Source organism: Hippoglossus hippoglossus, chromosome 24, assembly GCF_009819705.1.
Source record: "Hippoglossus hippoglossus isolate fHipHip1 chromosome 24, fHipHip1.pri, whole genome shotgun sequence".
In the NCBI taxonomy this organism is placed as follows: domain Eukaryota; kingdom Metazoa; phylum Chordata; class Actinopteri; order Pleuronectiformes; family Pleuronectidae; genus Hippoglossus; species Hippoglossus hippoglossus.
In genome coordinates, this window is record NC_047174.1 from 7,932,425 (window position 1) to 7,951,072 (window position 18,648).

Below are 18,648 nucleotides of genomic sequence, written 5' to 3' on the forward strand. Positions count from 1 at the left end.
CTGAACACAGGCTCTAATCGGGGGAACCAGCCTCATTAGCATCACTTCTCTGTGTGGATCTATGCCCAGAGAAAATGCTCCTGCAGACACGGTCTCAAAAATATGTTTCTGCACAGAAATACAATAGTCGGTTTAGGCCTTTGTCATTTATCCTGCTCTGGGACTACAAATCTTCATTGGTGTGCCGCTGTGCCTCTGAGACCCCCCTTTGTTTACACTGACGTTCAGAAATTTTATGAGATGATGACAGATTTTAAATGTGTGCGAGTTGGTCCCTGATGTTTTTTTTCTTTTTTACCTCAGGTTGGCCCAGATGGAACGCTCCAACGGCTCCCTGCCCACAGACAGCAGCTCAGCCACAGGAAGCATGTAAGTGACTGTCATTTCCAATATTTCATTTTACACGTCACAAAAAAAAAAAAAACATGTATTATTTTCTCGCTTAAACTACCACGTGTCTACAAACGTATATCGAAACCTCTTTATTTTCATATATACACTTTGGAAGCTGAAGATTACATTTTTTTTTCTCACTGATTTAGTTTTTCTCTGTACATATTTGTTGATAATTAGCTTCATCATGTTGCTGTGACAGATCCACGTTCATTACCTGGCTTCATCTTATCAAAACCAGCCAAAGACCAAAAAAACTGGTTGGCCTCCACATTCCTGAAAAGAGTGTGAGAGAACTGGAAGAGCAATAGAAATGTTGAGTCAGGAAGAAAAAAGACAATGGGATGTGGTTGAGTAAGACGGGAAGGTGAGTGGGCTGTGGGACAAATGTAATGGATGAGAGTGCCAACACTGAGCAGTGGGAGTGATTGGTTTCAGGATCTCTGATAACAACCAGTTATCTCTGATGACAGGAGATGAGAACATGGAAGAGGAGAAGAAATCGTAGGGGGGGGGGGGGGCTGATAAGGAGCATCAGTCTCTGCTGTGATCAAGTGCATGTGCATGTCTCCTACAGACCATTCAGGTTGAAGGGGGGGCGCATTAGTCTGTCTTCCCAACCAAGATCCTAATCAGGGGAATGAGCTCTTAAGGTTCAAACGCCCTCTGGGCCCACGGACACAAGCTCTTGTCACTTTGCTGTTGTCTTGTAGATCTCAAGATTTACCAGATCGTCTTTACAGAGTTGGAAAATGTAGAATAGATTAGTGTGCAAAAGCAACAGAAGAGAGGAGGAGGGAAACGTGTGTGGAAACAAAAGTACTTGTCACTTGCCTTGTAGATCTCAAGATTTCCCTGATCCTAGATCTTCTTCACAGATTTGTAAATCAGCAGTTCATGGATGGATGTGTGAAAATCATTGAAATCAATCATTTGTGCATGAGCTTGTACGACATTGAGTGTGCAGATTATTTTTTCTAAAAGTAAGAAAGTAGCACAAAGCAACAAAAGAGAGACTGAGGGCAAAAAGATTGCTTGTATGAAGTTTTCAGACGAAAACGAAATTCTTCCAAAATAAAGTGTTACAGCACAATAGTGGATTCACATGGGAAGATGTTTAAACCTTTCGAGAGTCTTCAGTGAAGATGAAGTGATGCACCATCATCTGTCTGTTGTGGGTTGAATTCCTCGCTGTAGTTGCGTGCATTGTGCAGACCGCTGCTCCCACACCTCACCTCCATCCGACCTTGCTTCTCAGAATAGGGCTCTTCAGGAACAGAAGGTGTTTTCGATGGAAGATTCCCAAAAGCTGCGTTTCTCCGATCTCTCTCTTTTCAGCTGATCAATCGAAGGAAAGAAGAATAGAAAGTGAAAATCAGGGGAAGGTGGAGGCAGAGGTGGATTTATTTTCTTCTCAAAATACTCGTAATGCGGGACAAACACATTATCCCCACTCCTCCTCCTCCTCGCTCTCGCTTTTCTGCTTTGTACTGAGGCTTTACTTAAGAGAAGCAGCCATTATGTTTTGCTGCCAGCTCTGAAACAACACAGAGGCTCGAACACAGAAGTGTGTGGAGCACTAATGAGGTGAGGAAGATGATGGCTGGATGAAGGCTAATGGTTTTAACAGCAGAGGGAGAGAAAAAAAAACAGTTTCACTCACTTATACATCAGTGTCATTTCTCTGAGAGTTTCATTCTGTGCGTTTCTGCAAAACAACAGCAGCTATAATGTAGCTGGGAAGAAAAAAAAGAGAACAATAGCCGGAGAAAAAAGGAAATTTCAATGTCAGTCAGTTTTTTTTCAGTTTGACGAGAACGGCTTTGTACTTATCAGCATGAAGCACAATATAGCACCTGTGTGTGTATGTACTGTATCTACCGACTTCTTCCACAAATGTCTGTCTGTCTGTATGGGGAACACAGATCTCGTGAACCATTCATCTTTTCGGCTTCATTCTTGTTAATCAGATGGAGTTAAACATGTCGTCTTCTACTTCTTCGGATAAACGACAGCAGCTGTCAGCAACTGGGTCAAACTGCTGGTCAAAATCGCCGCCAGATCATTTGACGTAGACATTCACGGGAGTCGCAGTGGCTGATCTCCGTCATGACAGCAACATTCATGGAATCCCTTCCTGTTTGGTTATTTGTCTTCAAGTATAAGCACAACATTCGTTTTTCTGCTGCGTTGCTTTATATCGAGTTGAATTACCAAGCTTTTATTTTGAAAAGTTGTGTCGCTTGCTTAAACAGGCCACTGACATATCCGACATGCAATGTATAATAAAATACCACCAGTTAAGTCAATTGTTAATCATTGAAACTTATAGTAAACCACACACCTGAACATTTTTAAGCAAATTCTATATAAACTTTACTATAATTCTCAAATCTGTACTATAAAATCTTCGCTGCAGATAAACCAGGTAGGATGAACACAACGTTTTATAACTTCACTCTGCAGCATAGACGTTGGTAAAGACCTCTGCACACAACAAACATGCAAACTAAAAAGTGACAGTGTCTTATAGAGCTGCTTTAGGAGAACCATTCAAAGAGGCGTGTCTAGAACGGATACTAGTACTTCATCCTATCGTACTTTTTTGTATTGCAAAGCCGAATGTGTCTTATTCTGTGTATTATATAAAGACCAACCTCTCACTAGAGAACTTTGGGTTCTGAGAGATGATGTTAATTTTTGTGTATTGCACTCGAAACAGTAGCACTAATTGGAAATGAAAATGAAGCACATCCATACAACTTTTTTATCCTCTTATGGATTGTTATTGCTGTTTTTGCACGGAAATAATTTATTCTTATACGGAGGATACTTATCCTAATTGACTCCCTACACGTTGACTCTTAATTGTGACTATGAGCTAATTAATGTTGAATCGTCTTTGATGGAAATTGCTACTTGTGAAAACCGTTTTTTATTACAGCTTGAGTTAATTCAGGTCTTTGCAGGGAAATGTTACTGTGCTGTGATAAAATCCCATTTGCATTCATTTGAAAAGGACAGAATCGGGGGAGGATCCTTGTTTTTTACTCACCAATGTGTCCCACTTTTAAGGAGAAGTGACTTTGAAATCCTATGTTAAAATGGCAGCATTGTGGTTTGGTAGATACGACAGTAAAACAGTCCCCTCAGCCGTATCTCTTCACTAAAGACGGAGCCATTGTGCTGTCACACTTCTCAGCTAAGAAATAACTCTCCTCCCCCTTCCTTCTTTTAACGCCTTTGGTGTGTGAGTGTTTGATTGTCTCTCCTCTCTTCTATTGTGAGATTTATTCTTTCCCGCCTCCAGCTGATTCCACGCGAGCCTCTTTGTCTGTCACTCCGCTCCGCGCGGTTGTATTTTGAGGACGCACGCTCGCAGAAACGATCCCCGAACTGCACGACTGTTCAGGGGGAGGTGTCTTCCTGGCCGCGTCTTGGCGACACAGATACAACACGGTTGACTGCGTTGGCCAATTTGCACATTTAGGTCTCTCAGATTGTGTTTTCTGATCTTTCAGAGCCTGCGTGTGCGTTTGTGTGTGGCCTCACTGCTTGTTTCATTTCAGTCCTGTGTAGCTTTTATCTAAAAGGGAATCCTTAATTAGGAAGTCAGTGTTGCCTGCCTCCTCTGACCTCCAGCTACAGCACAATGTTGTCATCAGCGCCTCAGGACACAAACCGAGGGCAGAGACTCTCAGCTTCCCCCTTTTTTTTCTTTTTCGCGCCCGGCCTTTTTTTGTTTGGTTATCTCTCGCTTTCCAGTCTCTCCCCAGCGCTGTCCCCTTTTCCTTGTCTTTCATATTTTTGCCCTTTACGCTCGTCGCTCTCTCTTTAATTTCTCCACCCCTTTCTCTTTCCACCACCCCTCCTTCTCTCTCTCGTCTCCTTTCATCATTTTTAGATGTAGTCTAATCATGTTTTACCTTTGGGCCCAGGCAACCTTCAGACTGAACGCTAAGCACAGAGGTAAACATTGAGATACTTTTCTTTGAAGCCCTGCGTCATAAACAATACACTTCCACAATGAGCAGTCCCCAAATGTGGAGGTCCGCAGAGAGAGAGGTTTTTTAATATCGCACCAGAGGGGAGGAATGAAAGACATGCAGCCCCTGCCCGAGGGAGAGGTCCCTGCTTTTTCTCTCATATCCCCTATTTCCTTGTTTCTCTTTCTTTATCTCGCTCTGTCTACTCAGCTGATATTCAGCTTTGGAGGAGCTGCTTGCTTTGCGATATAATGGCTAGAAACCAGAAGGGCCAACAGTCTCCCTGAATTCAATCAGGCTGCACACACTCACAGATATCAGTTCCCTACAGGCTGATCTTTTTTATTTTTTTTATCAAGATCCATAAATTATTATTGGGAAAACTGCGAAATTGTAGAAAAACAGCCTATCTAGAAATGTAAGAGAAAGCATGAATAATACAAATCCAGGATCCGCCCCCTGTTCCACATCTGCACCCAAATTTGATGGGTTCTTCCCTGACCCATACCGCTTCCTTCCACCAGGTTTTGTGGAAATCTGTTTTGTTGTTTTTGTGTAATCTTGCTTACTATCAAACAAACAAACAAACAAAGGGGGTGAAAACATAACCTCCTTGGCCGAGGTATTCAGGCCCGGAGACGATCGTCAGACAGAGACTGTAAAAGTTCCCTCAGCTGTGTCCTCTGCTCACCCTCACCCAACATCACCCATACCCACAATGCCTTGCAGCAAATAGCCTCGCCATTCATCACCATTATTCACATTTGATTCCTCCCCCCCACAATGAAGCTCTCCTCCTCTATCATCGTCTCTCTTCTTCTTCTTCTTCTTCCGCAGTCCTTTCTACTGCACTTCCTCTTTGTCCCAGTATTCCTCAGCAGTTGATTTGTGAGCCGGCTCCAGCCTCTGTACAGTGACCGTCTTCACATGTAATAATCCCCCCCCGCCCTTCCTGCCGTCCTCTGGGCTCCTCCTGCCCGCTGCATAGTCCTGCTGCCTCTTCCCAGTGTCAGGGACCGGCCTAATTGGTCACTCGCTTGCACAAGAGCTCATCCGCCAGCCCCCCAGCCGGCCTCGCTGCCACCTATTTTCAACACTCTCCACAGAAAACAATCATCTTTCTGTGTCTGCCAGCTTTCTTTGTGTAGTCTATCAGCAGTTTCAGCTTGGCGTCAGTCGTCATGTCAGAGGGAAACTGATGAATAACCACAAGCATACTGTGCGTACATACTGTATCGGCAAAGTTCGAAAAAGTTATGTTTAAAGAAAGAACTTCTGGAAGGAACTGTAAATATAAAAGGTGCCGGAGATCAAAACAGCTGCGTAGTGTTTTCCTCTTTAACGGAGAAAGGTTCAAAACATTGTGTTCTCTCCTTTTAAAATTTGTTTCATGTCTCTTTCATCGGTCGTACCTTTCATTTCACAAAAAAAAAACATGAGTTGGTTGAACCCAAGTTTGACGCAAATCCAATTCTTAAAGGAAGAAAGGTTCCGAACTTCAGTTTTGAATGACAGAAGGAGCTGAGGCTGGTTAATGTTTTTATTCTTAGGTCTACATGGAAGGCTACTGGTTCGGCGTACTGGTCTCTTTTATTTGAACAAGTGAAAGCCTCGTTCTCTGCACCTCTCACCGGCTCCACTTGCCCCAATCACGAATATTATAAATACTTAATATTTGTAACCTCTCTTGTTATGCATGTGGTGATAATGGCATTCTGAATATCTTTGCTGCTCACTCATTGATTGTCTCCCATGGTGCGATTCAAGGCTGTCTTCTGAAAAACTTTAGACATTTCAGCTTGTCAGCCTGCCCTCCGGAGCGTATTTGATTAACGTGCTCATTATAGCCAAGGATTAAACACTCACTTATGGCCGTGCCCAGATAAGTGTGTTTGTGTAAACCCTGTAAATGTTTTAAAAGGTGTCAAGCGTATGTTTAAACCATAAAAACGAATAAATCTAAAACATGCAACTCAGAAAACAGGAATTAGTGCTGATTCTTAATTTTCTTGGCCTTCTTGACACGGCCAATTCTCTTGTGTACCCATGAGTTATAACTTTTCACTTTATTGGTGTATAAAATATAAACAATTGTCTGATTATCTGACAACTCATTGTCTCCCACATAACTATAAGAGTGTTGTTTTATTTATATAATACCTTTAATATTCATAACAGAACTTTTGGTCAAGATATATTTGTTTTAATGCAATGTATCAACAGGATATTAAAGCAACTCTTCCTCTTAAAATAAAAGTATGAGGGTTCACTGATTTGTTATATGGAAAATTGTCCCTCCCACTCCTCACCCATAACATCTCTTCTATGCAGTTTTGGTGAGTGGGTACGATCTCCAGTGAGAACAAACTGATAGTCAGCGGCTTAAACCGTCAGAATCAGGCCCGGCATGTTCAAGACTAATGCTGAACCACAGATCAGTTAAAAAGCATTTAAACTGCATTTATCTGCAATATCCTGCAGTTTGGTGAATTTGTTACAGCAGCAGCTCTTTGGGCTCAGGAAGCCGGGGATCATGGGTTATATCCACCATTCAGTTATGTTTCACTTTAGTGAGTGGGGCTACACAGTCAGATTTATAGGCTTTGTTTTCTCTGTCGGTGAAAACCACTTTATCACTGGCACAGTGAGCCCGACTGAATGAATCACCACAAGTGGCTGCAGAGGGCGCTGTCCCTCAGTAAAGGTTACATACAGGTGCTTTAACACGAGCAGACACTTGAACTGGAGCTGGATTCATGAAAACTACCCAGATATAGCCCTGCCACTAAACTTTCTCAGCCAAACTCAAGTTGTCAAAGTGTGTCTGAAAATGACAGTTACTTTAGCAACGAAAAGGGCTTTTTAAATAACAGTCTGCCATCTTTTTTGCTGTGTGTGCACGTCTGGTTGTCAGGTCTTCAAGGATGAGGTCGTTCTTTTCGGAGTGAAGGTGACAGCTGTGCCCCGATCACTGAGATCACACATAAAGAAACGGACACACACATGTACAGCTACACACCAGCAGCCATCCCCCCCCCCCCGTATCTTTCCATCTGTCTGCCAGGCTCTGTCTCTCCTCTCTGCTCCCCCCCCGTCTCCTCACAGCTCTCCCTCATTCCACTTATCAGATCAGTAGAGACTGACACGTCTGCGTTCCACAGGGATGGGGGGAGCTTACAGTGTCACAGACCTACAGTTGCTAGGATCTGGCATATCGCGGTGGCAGCTGTACCACGATCTTTGTTTAGATTAGCTGCATGGAAGCTGTCGTTTTTTATCCGTATTTAAAGAAAGGTGGCATTTTCCTCACACACACACACCTTTGTTACAACCTTGTGTTATTAGCTGTACAAGGAAATTGGTTCATGAAAGAAGACAATGACATCCTCTGAAGCAACTGTACAGAAAGTGAGCTGAAATGATCTAACTGGGACAAAATTACTTTTCTCCACAGGGATGACGAGCATGCCCTGATCCTGCAGTACTGCCAGACGCTGGGAGGGGAGGGCTCCCCCTGCAGTCAGCCCCAGAGTCCTGCCCAGATCCTCCAGGCTGTGGAGAGGGAGGAGCGGGGTGAGCTGGAGCGGATCATCGCTCGGCTGGAGGAGGAGCAGAGGTACGGCATTCTATCATGCAAGCGACGTGAGATAACTCAGAGTGACAAGAGGTTGTTCAACACCCAGAGAATAATAAGTATCACTTATGTCCGTGGATAATCTCAGATTTCTTCAATATCAATATGAGGTTGAGAAAAGTCCCCTCTATGGAACCTGAATGTTTCAAATACTTCAAATAAATCTGTGTTAATCTTTTCTTTTCTTATTCCCATGCACTGTTTACTCTGCTTCCTGGTGCCATTCGAGTACACATGCTCAATGTCACTCTCCAGTGCACAATACGTAAACATACACACACTTCCCGTACCCCCCCCCCCCCCCATCTGTCTCGCACGCCAACACCTTCCTCGGTTTGATTAGTAAATGGCGATGGCTCAGAGTCAGTGTACGATGTATTGTCGGGGAGATGCTCAGACGGTGGCTCGACTGTGGTGATTTAACACTGATTATCCACGTACGCGGGCGCTCCAGGAGAGCAGAGGGAGGAGGGAGAGAGCGAGCTTTACTGCCAGGCTCATAAATGCCAACTTAAGTAAAGCACTGCAGCTTATGGTTATGCACCGAGAGAGGGGGTGAGGCGGGGAGAGAGGCGAGAGATTCAGCGGGGGGTCTGTCGTTCCATTTCGAACTGAGAAAGGAGAGGAGTCTGTGGTATTTTCACGTGTTCACATTTTCACCCCCCGCACTGTTGAGTCCTTCAGGAATTAAAGAACTAAAAACTATAAAACTAGAATACCTCCTCCAAGGCCAAACTCTCTCTTACATCTCAACACCATAGATGTAGCTGAGTGTTTTTACATCAAGATCCATACATCTATTATCTACGCCATTTATCCTTTGAGGGTCGCAGGTGGAGCTGGAGCCAATCCCACCTGCATGCCTTCATTAAACTTTGGGAGAAAACTCACATAAACACGGGGAGAACATGCAAACTCCACAGGGGAGCTGGGATTTGAACTGGGAACCTTCTTGTTGTGACGCTATACTGCTGACCGCAATCTTTCATCAGGATCCATTCAGTATTTTATAGAATTGACCAAAATGTTGAAAGATGGCTTTTCACAAAACCTAAAGAAAAGTGATTAAAAAACAATTCCTGGATTTGCACCTTTAACTGGATCAGCACTCAAAAATAATGAGTTCTTCTCTGGCTCACGGTGCAAAAGGATTCAATACTTCTTGTGTAATCCATCTTACGAACTAGGATGGTACTCAGTAAACAGCATACCTCCATGTATTCCATCAAGCTGCACCAGATTTCACACACTTAGAGATATCAGTTCCCTAAATATGCCTGTTTTTAATCAAGATCCATGAATGATTCCCTGGGAAATCAAAGAAAATGTTGAGAAAAGTTCTATCTTACACTGTAACACTTATATCTCATCCTTCCATTAAGTGTAGTGGGAATCTGTCCAGTGGTTTCTGCATAATCCTGCTAACAAACATGCAAACCAACAAATAAACAGACGGGTGAAAACATAGTAATAGTAATGTTGAACCACATATTTGTCACCATAAGATCACACAAGCCCCTCTTGTGCTGTTGGCTGCAGCATGCCCAGCTTTCAGGAAACGTGTTTGAATACAGATGTGGTTGTGTACATACTATCTCTTCTTTATCCTCACTCCCAGGACCCTGCAGAGGGAGTACGAGCAGCTGAAGGAGCAGCATGGCCAGCGAGGGGCCCCCGCCGGCAGCCCCTGGGAGTCGGATGGCTCCTCTGCCCATCCCGATGAGGCCGACCTGCTCGCAGAGGCCAAGCTACTGCGACAACACAAGGGCCGCCTGGAGGCCCGCATGCACATCCTGGAGGAACACAACAAACAGCTGGAGTCTCAGCTCCACCGCCTCCGACAGCTACTGCACCAGGTGACATGACACTTCCACTGATCTGTTGGACAGTTAGTGGCTGAGAGGAGCCACAGATGGATTTTCATAGACTCATACATTGTCATTCCTCGGACAAAAAAAAAAGAGCACCCGGGTTTCTCTGGCTGTTGTGGGTTTCACCTTGACAGCTGTAAAATGGAGAGTGGCTGAAATTGGACTCAAAGTGCAGCGGTGACAGAAAACAACCCAGACAAGGACTTAAAACCTCAAGGGGTGCGATCACAGTGACATAAAGGATAGTGATCAGCTGTAGAAGGAGGGCGTCATGAGTGAGCTTTCAAAGCAACAAGGAGGGAGGGAGCGGATATTTGGATTCAAAATCGCACCAATGTGTGTCAAAATTAAAAAGTCGAGATGAACAGCAAATTACCAGCGAAAATGGAATTGATGATTATTACCTATTAGCACACTTACGCCACCGAACCCATCTTTGTATCTTAGTTACATGCAGTTTTAGATAAATACCTATAATTAATGATTTTCCCATGAATATTCCCATAATTAAAGTTTTTGCAGATACACGACAGTGATTTAAAGTTTATCTCTGCCATAATTTGCTTTTTCTTTATTAGACTTGTTCCTGAATAGCATCAGGCCAGTGATCCCAGTTCTTACACACACACACACACACACACACACACACACTCACACACACCGGACAGCAGCTGGCAGCGCTGTTTCACTACAACTCGTAAAATATATTGCAAATGCAGAATAACAATAAATTAAAGGGATTCATTCGGTCATCAACATAAACTTGTCCCCTCATTAACACAGACTTCCCCTCAGCCAAAACCTGATAACCCATCCGTTTTCATCCTCAGCTTTTTGTGCCTTTCGAATAACAAAACATGCTCATCAACGCTCAGATTAGATCCTAATCAAATCATTAACATTCCACCGAGGAGCGCGGCATCCATCTCCGGTCCCTCCATCGATAGCTCTCAGATGTGTGTTTGTGTGCAGCCTAATTGCTCACTAAGGGTGGCTTTGCTTCTTCACGGTAGAAAATTGCACAATCTCCCAAAACCAAACAACCGGCGATCCTGACGAATCAGCCTGAGCAAACACCGGAGCCGTTATTGGCTCTGTCTGGTAGATGTGGGGCTGGAAGCACAGTCATAACTCACGACAACTATGGCCTGAGGAAGGCGGCTGAAGTGACTCTGCAGATTTTTAATGGATGAAGAGCAACTTTCTTTTATTATTATTGTGTTTCCTTTTTTTTTCTTTTGGAGGGGGGGTGCATTTTTTATGTCTTTATTTGATAGCGGCAATAGGACAGACAGGAAACGAGAGGGACAGAGTGGGGGGATGGCAGTAAACAGTCCGAGCAGCCAGCAGTGAAACAGGGGACCTGCTGCTCGGGGTGTTTGCACCCATAAAGCATGCACCCTGTCCAGGCTGCCATCAGGTCCCCCCCGTTCGCTGCAGATCGACATGGTGCTTCCCAGTCTAAAGCCGCTAAGCTTTGGAATAGTCTCCCAATACGGCTGCTTTCAGAGCTGCACTGAACTCCAGATAATCTCCTGATAATATCCAGAGGGGCTGAATGTGAGAAGGCAAATGTCTGAGTCACATTTCCGTGCCAGTCGCAGAGTGGAAACTCTGAACTCTTGAGTGAGCCCCTGTGAGAATACAGCAGGATGATTGTTGATGTTTTTATCATGCAATGGATGCAAAACTAATAAAAACTAAAATAATATGAATATCAAATATCTTACACGTAGAACACGCAGACGAAAATGTCAACTTGGAAAAACGATTTGTCGAGTTGCCGAAACATTTGATTTCCGCAGCAGCATGTATACGTCACGTCCTGCCTCCTGCACTCAGCCGTCACCCTTCACCTGAACCTCCTGTTGTGAACACTTCATACTCTGAGAATCTCCTGCTGAGTTCTTCATATGCAAAAGGCAAAGTCTGAATAAATGTCCGCCTTCATTAGTTCAGATGTTTTCAGGAGTTCATGTCTGAAAAAGGCTCAAGCTTGAGGACTTTGGACTCTGAAGACTAACTTTAAAATGCAGCTAAAAGCATCAGTTCAGACAGACATTTAGGAAACATGTATTTTATGATTAATGTCTCCTCTTTCATATTTGATCTGGTGCCTCGTGTGTTTTGTGATTTTATCCCTTCTGCAGCGAAGCACTTTGTGTGAAAGCTTCCGTATAAATGAAATTGTCTTACTTATTTACCTACACTCTAAATAACAACTTCCGTTGTCTGACATTTGAATCCGGCCCCCAGAGTCCTGACAACACGTCAACATGTCTTTCTGTCAACCGCAGCGTTATTGCCAAGCTGCAGAGCAATAACCCCGGCCAGCCTGATGGCACACATTAAAATCCACCCCCCCCCGAAAGGCTCGCCACGGCCCTGAACCCTGCTATTCTGAGACGAGCCTCCAGACACTGGCTGCGCTCCGGAGACGTTTCCAACATGTTAGCCTTTACTGGCGCTGGGGGGCACCAGGAGATGAAGGAGGAGGAGGAGGAGGAGGAGGAGGAGGAGGAGGAGGAGGAGAACAGGGTTGATGCAAAGAGGGGGGGGGGCACATTGATTTGGTTTCTTGCTGTGGAAAAAGCTAAAGGGAAGAGGGAATGTGGGATTCTGCCGTAAATGTCAGCGGATCTCAGGTGTTTGCTTCTGTGCATCAGAGCAGCAGAGCGTGTTTTCAAACATTGATCAGTTGTCTTCAATGTTTTAGCTACAAAAAAACCCTCATGCTACAAAAAAACCCTCATGTCAAATTGATTGTTTTAAAACAGTGTTTTATTACGTTCTGTGGAGTGACTGGGCTTTTTCTGTCTTTCTGCCTTGTTTTATCAGAACTTTCTTATCAGGCGTGACTTGAATCTGAGGTCGTTATTCTGTGTGTGTTTTTCCCCAGTTTATTTATAAGTCTGATCTGAGGTCAGTCTGAGGCTGCAGAGCAGGGACGGCACTTTGAACCAAATGAGCAGTGATACAATCTCACCCCTTAAACAAACCCTGATTATCAATATTATTCTTCAGATAATTGAAGGTCGTCTGGATTCACTCTCTGCAACATTAGTGCTCGCTGCACAGATCAGCCTCAGGTGCAAATAAACTTCTCAGCTGCAGGTTTTTGTGCAGAAAACCTGTGGATAGAAAGACAAATACACGTCTTTCATATTTTATTATGGACATAAGAATATTTGTTTTATCTTCAGCCAGGATCAATGATCTTAATTTAAATTTTTCAAGTCATCAGTCCTGTTTGTTTGTTTTATCCACAGCTGCACTCACTGAAAATACCTCAGCGTTTTCTCCACAACACTATAAATCCATGAAAATGGTTGTTTGAGTGTGATTCATGCTGTAGCAGGTGAACCTCAGCTTGGGACATTGGCAGAGACATGTTTATGAGAAATGTTGTTGTAGACATGACAGCCTCGTCGTCGCGCCCCCTGGTATTTCCCCGTCTCCGCCTGCCACAGTGACGCACGGCTGATTTTGAAGTTGTCAAGCGGACGCCAGGCGGAATAATTATGTTGAGCTGATGGATTTTTTTCTTTTTTCTCCCTCTGTCTCTCAGCCGGAAGTGGACGCAAGGGTAAACGGAGTGTCCTCTCCCGCCGGACAAGACCGAGGGCCCCTGACTGACAACTCAGGTGAGACACTCAGACCTCAGAGCCACAGAAACACTCATCATTGATCTTGACAGAAGAAGCTCTGTGCTTTGAATTCAGCATTTTAAAGCATCAAGCAGGTGCACTGACAGTTTGACTCTCACACTGCAAATTTGGAAACTTGTTGCTCACTGTGGTTTGGCACCTTATCAACGTTCTCTATGGTAACTTAAACTCCCTGTCACCTTAACCCTGTCTGTGTCTGTGTGTGTGTGTAGATGAGCTGCTTGACTCCCACAACAGCAGCTCTGACCTGGCAGATGTAATGGAGCAGATTAACAACTCCTTCCCTGCATGCAGTCGTAAGTTTTCCCGCTCCTCCTCCTCCTCCTCCTCCTCCTCCTCTTCCTCTCTCCCACCGTGTCTCCCCGGCCTCTGAGGGTAGATTTGTGTTTCACCACAAGGTCGCTTGTCAGCAGAAAAATAGTGCACGTTGCTCCGTTTGACTGTTAATAACTCATCCCTCACAGGGAAAATTCACAAGTGGCGCGTAAGATGTGGATTTAGGCAAGTTTGTACCCTCTTGAAACAGCGATACAAGAAATCGTTTAGTTTCCACCAGATGTAATTCAGTAGCCTTTATTTCAGTTAGAAATAATTTAAAAGGCTCCAATGATTGTTTCGATCAACAACAACTGTCTCTATTAATCTTTGGGACTCTAAAATAAGATAAAATACAAAAGTGACACTGTGTTGATTTGAAGCAAGAGACCGAAAAACCCGGAGATATTTAGTTCACGTCGTAATGTGACAAAGACGAGCAGAAAATCAGGAACTGGAAAAAGTTTTGCATTTTTGCTTGAAATGTGCACGAAGCTGATTGATCAAAGTCCATTCGTTTTCCGTCAATTTATGACTGTTATTGATCAAATAACAAACTTTTTTTAGAACAAAATGAAAGTTTAAAGCTTTAATCTTACATTGTACATATTATAATTCATAATAATAAACAGGAATTTGTAGAAGGAGCTTGTGAACAAGGCATCTACTGCATGAAAGTCTTGAGTCCCCAGTTTGTGCACAGCCCGTCACATATCAAATAAAAGACTTCACATTTCATTGCTCATCTACATAGATCATTTTACAGATGGTTGTTTCATTCCTTTTGTATTTAAATGAATTCAGTTCATCAGTTGTCTACTTTGTTTATCCTTGTCGGTATTTTTCATCTCTGACGCTCATCAGGCCGCGATGAGAACGACGTGGCAGCGATAGATGAAATAAAAACGGAGAAACGCAGAAACGTTCCCGATGCAATCATCATTTACATTTCAACTATACTCATCCTCCGTCTTTTGATTGTCTCCTTCACTTCCTCTCACTCCTCGTGTCAATCCCTCTCTCTTCTCTTTCTCATCTTTCCCAGTCTCACGCACTCGCCTGCTCTGCCTCACACTGTCACTCAGCTTTGTTTGTAGATGGTGTGTGTGTGTGTGTGTGTGTGCGTGTGCGTGCGCGTGTGTGTGTGTGTGATATGTATAAATAAATGGCATCTCTCTCATCTGAGCTCTCTCTCTCTCTCATCTGTAGTCATGAATTGAACAGGTCTGGTCTACGCTGATATACAGGCTGCTCTTTACAAACCTGTGTGCTGTGTTCAGGCTCCTCTGCATCGGCACTTTGTGTTTTTGATTCTCCGATAAAATATTTTCTCAACCACAGATTTCAAATAGGGCCCTGAGGTTTTTCTATTATTAATTTATAGTTTTCATATGATCAGGAAAAAAACCTCAGAGTAACCGCATTACTCTTTATAGCAGAGTTTGATGGAATATCCACCTCTGGGGAAGTTGAGTAAAATAAATACAATGATTCAAAAAAAGTGACTCAGAGCCTTTAATTTTTTTTTGTTTAAATTAAAACTCCTATGAGGGCTTTAGTTAAAAATCCATTTAAATCGGGCAGACGCTCCAACGAGCGTTTGGTTATTGCAGCGCTCGGAGGCACGGCGGCACGGCGGCGGCCGAGCAGCACAGAACAGCAGAACGTAGACGGACCCGGAGGCTGATCATTTAGCTCAAACTCATGAAAACAGAGATGAGCTGGGTTCAAGTGTTTAACTGCTCTTTTGTCTCTTTGTTTCATCTCCCACAGCCTCAAGTCTCCCCTCAAGACCACAGGTGAGACCGAGCTCCTCTGCATAACCCAGTAAAGTGAATCAGTCCCAGGAATCAATACGTATTGACTGCTGCTCATATTTTCCCCTTTGATTTTCACTTCCTTCTCCTTCGATGACCATAATGCTCCAGTTTACCGCTTCCAGTATTTTACACCTCTGAACTTAATCTCAGTCAGAGCAAGTTAGGTTATGGCTGAATAGCTTTAATTGCGTGTTTCCATTTCCGAGACAGCTATGTTTTCTTCCTCATCTGCACTCACCCCCCCCCCCCCCCCCCCCCACCCCCCACCCCCACCCCCACCCAGCTCCTAATGGACTGTAACAGACGTGAGGGACTGACTCGTATTCACCACCTTTCAGACGGCCATTACTCTGTCTGAGCTTGTGATGTTAACAGACAGTGATGTCTTTCAGACAAACGAGGCAGCTTCACCTTTTGCTCTTTGTGTACCAACGCTCTGTGGATCCTCTTGAACCCAAACACACTATTGTACTTCAGTGTGTGTAGGATTCAGGAGGATTTATCGGCAGAAATGCAACAAAATATTTATTATTATCTTTTTTGACTTGAGAATAACCTAAAACCAAGAATCGATGGATTTCCATTACTTTAGAATGAGCCCTTCAGCTTCTCCTCTGTATATAAAGATGGATGACATAACAAAAGTGAAGGCAGATCATCTTGATCACCCCCTGGTGGCTGGCTGCAGTATAGGGCATAAATCCTGCCTCTTCCATGTTAATGGATGGGATTTGGGCCAAACAATAAAGTCAAAGTACATACACACAAATACATTTTTCTCAAATATTTTTTCATCCTTTTAGGTTTTAGTGTTCATGTTTCTAGTAAGTTCTGTTTAAATGAGTTGTTGGATGCTAAGTGAAATGTCATGATTGACAGCTGAGACTCACTCGCCGATTGGTCGGCTGAATCTCGATACGACAATATGCCGCCATCAGTATCTGAGATATTTTACCTTCCTCTTTGTACAGTTGGAGGAAGTAGAGACGCGTCGTCCATCTTTATATACTGTGGTTCTCCTAAATGCTTGGAAGAGGAGGATGACGTTGGTTGCAATATGCGACTTCACCACTAGATGCCACTAAATCCTGGAGACTTGGCTTTTAAACTGTGTAACTTTATTTTGATCCAATATGACGATTGTGTCTTTGTGTTCTGTTTTACAGGTGATGTGAGGACCACACAGGATGACGTTCGTGTGTGTGTGTGTGTGTGTGTGTGTGTGTGTGTGTGTGTGTGTGTGTGTGTGTGTGTGTGTGTGTGTGTGTGCGTGTCTGTGAGTGCGTGCGTGCGTGTCTGTGAGTGCGTGTGTGTCTGTGAGTGTGTGTGTGTAGTGAGTGCTGGAGGAGACAGGAACATTCCCAAACAAACAACCCCCCCAAGACCCTGAATCCCAAAGACGCACAGGACCGGACAACTTAACTACTTTTACCACCTTGTCTTGTACTATGCAAATTGTACATTTTATGAACTGTAGATTGTACCTGAATTTGGTTCGACATTTGTCAGTGATTTGTTTAGATAAGCAGAAGAGTATATGGCACAGGGCTTTGTATAGTGAAACCTGCTTCTTGTTTTTCAGAGGGTGGTTTGGGGTTTGTCTTTTGTTCTTGTTAAGTTTTGCCTTCACTGGGAATCAAACTGTTACATGTTTTTATGTCATTCCACTGCTTGGAACCCTCCAGCCCCGAGTCGCCATTAGCCACAGATTTTATTCCATATTTGGGAGCACACACACGGTCACTGAGTCATAACGTTCAGTGGCTGAAAGGATGGTTTTTAAGGCTGTCACAAGTGTCTGCTTTATTTTAAAGATCTATCTCGTAGCATGCTTGATATCGAGTTCCCCTTTAAAGCGTCGACATGCCGACAGACTTTGTGTTGACTGCGATTTGTTAATGTAAAGTTTACCCCTTCTGTGCCTATACAGTTTGTCCGTTCCACGTGCGGAAGACGAGATGAGAGTTGAGGAATTTAAAGTGGGACTGTGTACAAAGAGAGAGAGAGAGACCTTTTTGGAAAATGTAGATTTAAATCTCAAGTTGTTCTGAATCCGGGGTTCGTTCCGAGGCCCCGTCGTCATTATGTAGAATAGTTTGTTTTTTTAAATAAAGATATATGTTGAGAAATCAGAGGAAAGCCATGATTGCCTTGCTACCTCAGACTCATAGACACAGTTTTGTTTTTGTGGTTCGTTGTTTTAAAAAACAGTCGTGATCATTTACACAAACATGAACAACCTGGTTTAGCGCCCTACGCTTTTAGCTCACTGTATCTGTGTACACTGCGACGAGGAGGTACCAAGTTTGAAGTTCTTACTGTATCACCATGAGTCTGTGGCCTGCTGAAGCGAAGCCGCCCGCGACCATGAGCGTCACTCTACCTGTTGTTGGTTTTTCCACTGGCCTTCTAGCACTGGTCCCTCACCGCGGCGTGTTGTTGTGCTATATGCTATCCTGTAAAACTTGTGAGACTGAACAACACTACTTTAACCTCCTCTGGCTGTAGACTGATGATGATGATGATGATGATGATGATGATGCAATGGTGATGATGATGTAGATGGTGGTGGTGGTGGTAGTTTTTAATGATGATTACAATCATGATGAACCCAACCGTGGCAGAACTGTGTCGTTTCTCCTGAGGTATGTAAAATAGATTGACCACACTACATGTAATATGGCTATGTTGTTTTATTCTAAATAAAATTTTTATAACAAGTACGTTTTCCCCCCTCAGCTGTTATTTATTTATTTCACTCTTACACACACACACACACTGAGCAGAGCTGCTCGCCTCCTGAATTTAGAAGCAGGAGGTTTGAGGAATGTAAACTCCATTAGTGCCGACTCCTCAGCGTCGCCCAGCCAGGAGCGGAACATTATTATTTATCAAAAGACCTCGTGCAGTGAGAGGTTGGATCATTATTACATGTTTGCTGTGAGCGCGCTGAGCTGCACC

At 43.7% G+C, this 18,648-nt stretch overlaps 1 protein-coding gene across 12 annotated transcripts in view; it reads left to right on the top strand.

Annotated features, from left to right (window-relative positions):
- utrn (utrophin) overlaps positions 1-18,410 on the top strand; it is a 174,200-nt gene extending 155,790 nt beyond the window's left edge. For 9 of the 12 annotated variants that reach the window (XM_034579148.1, XM_034579154.1, XM_034579151.1 and 6 more), the window contains 8 exons: positions 304-369; positions 7,834-7,995; positions 9,632-9,869; positions 13,453-13,528; positions 13,765-13,848; positions 15,641-15,666; positions 16,854-16,967; positions 17,022-18,410. In XM_034579148.1, the coding sequence (XP_034435039.1) occupies positions 304-369; positions 7,834-7,995; positions 9,632-9,869; positions 13,453-13,528; positions 13,765-13,848; positions 15,641-15,666; positions 16,854-16,862 (661 nt within the window). In that variant the 3' untranslated portion in view covers positions 16,863-16,967; positions 17,022-18,410. Of the gene's footprint in view, positions 1-303; positions 370-7,833; positions 7,996-9,631; positions 9,870-13,452; positions 13,529-13,764; positions 13,849-15,640; positions 15,667-16,853; positions 16,968-17,008 lie in introns of all 12 variants that reach the window. The other 3 variants (XM_034579146.1, XM_034579147.1, XM_034579155.1) reach the window with 3 other exon arrangements.
- Positions 18,411-18,648: the final 238 nt, after the last annotated feature.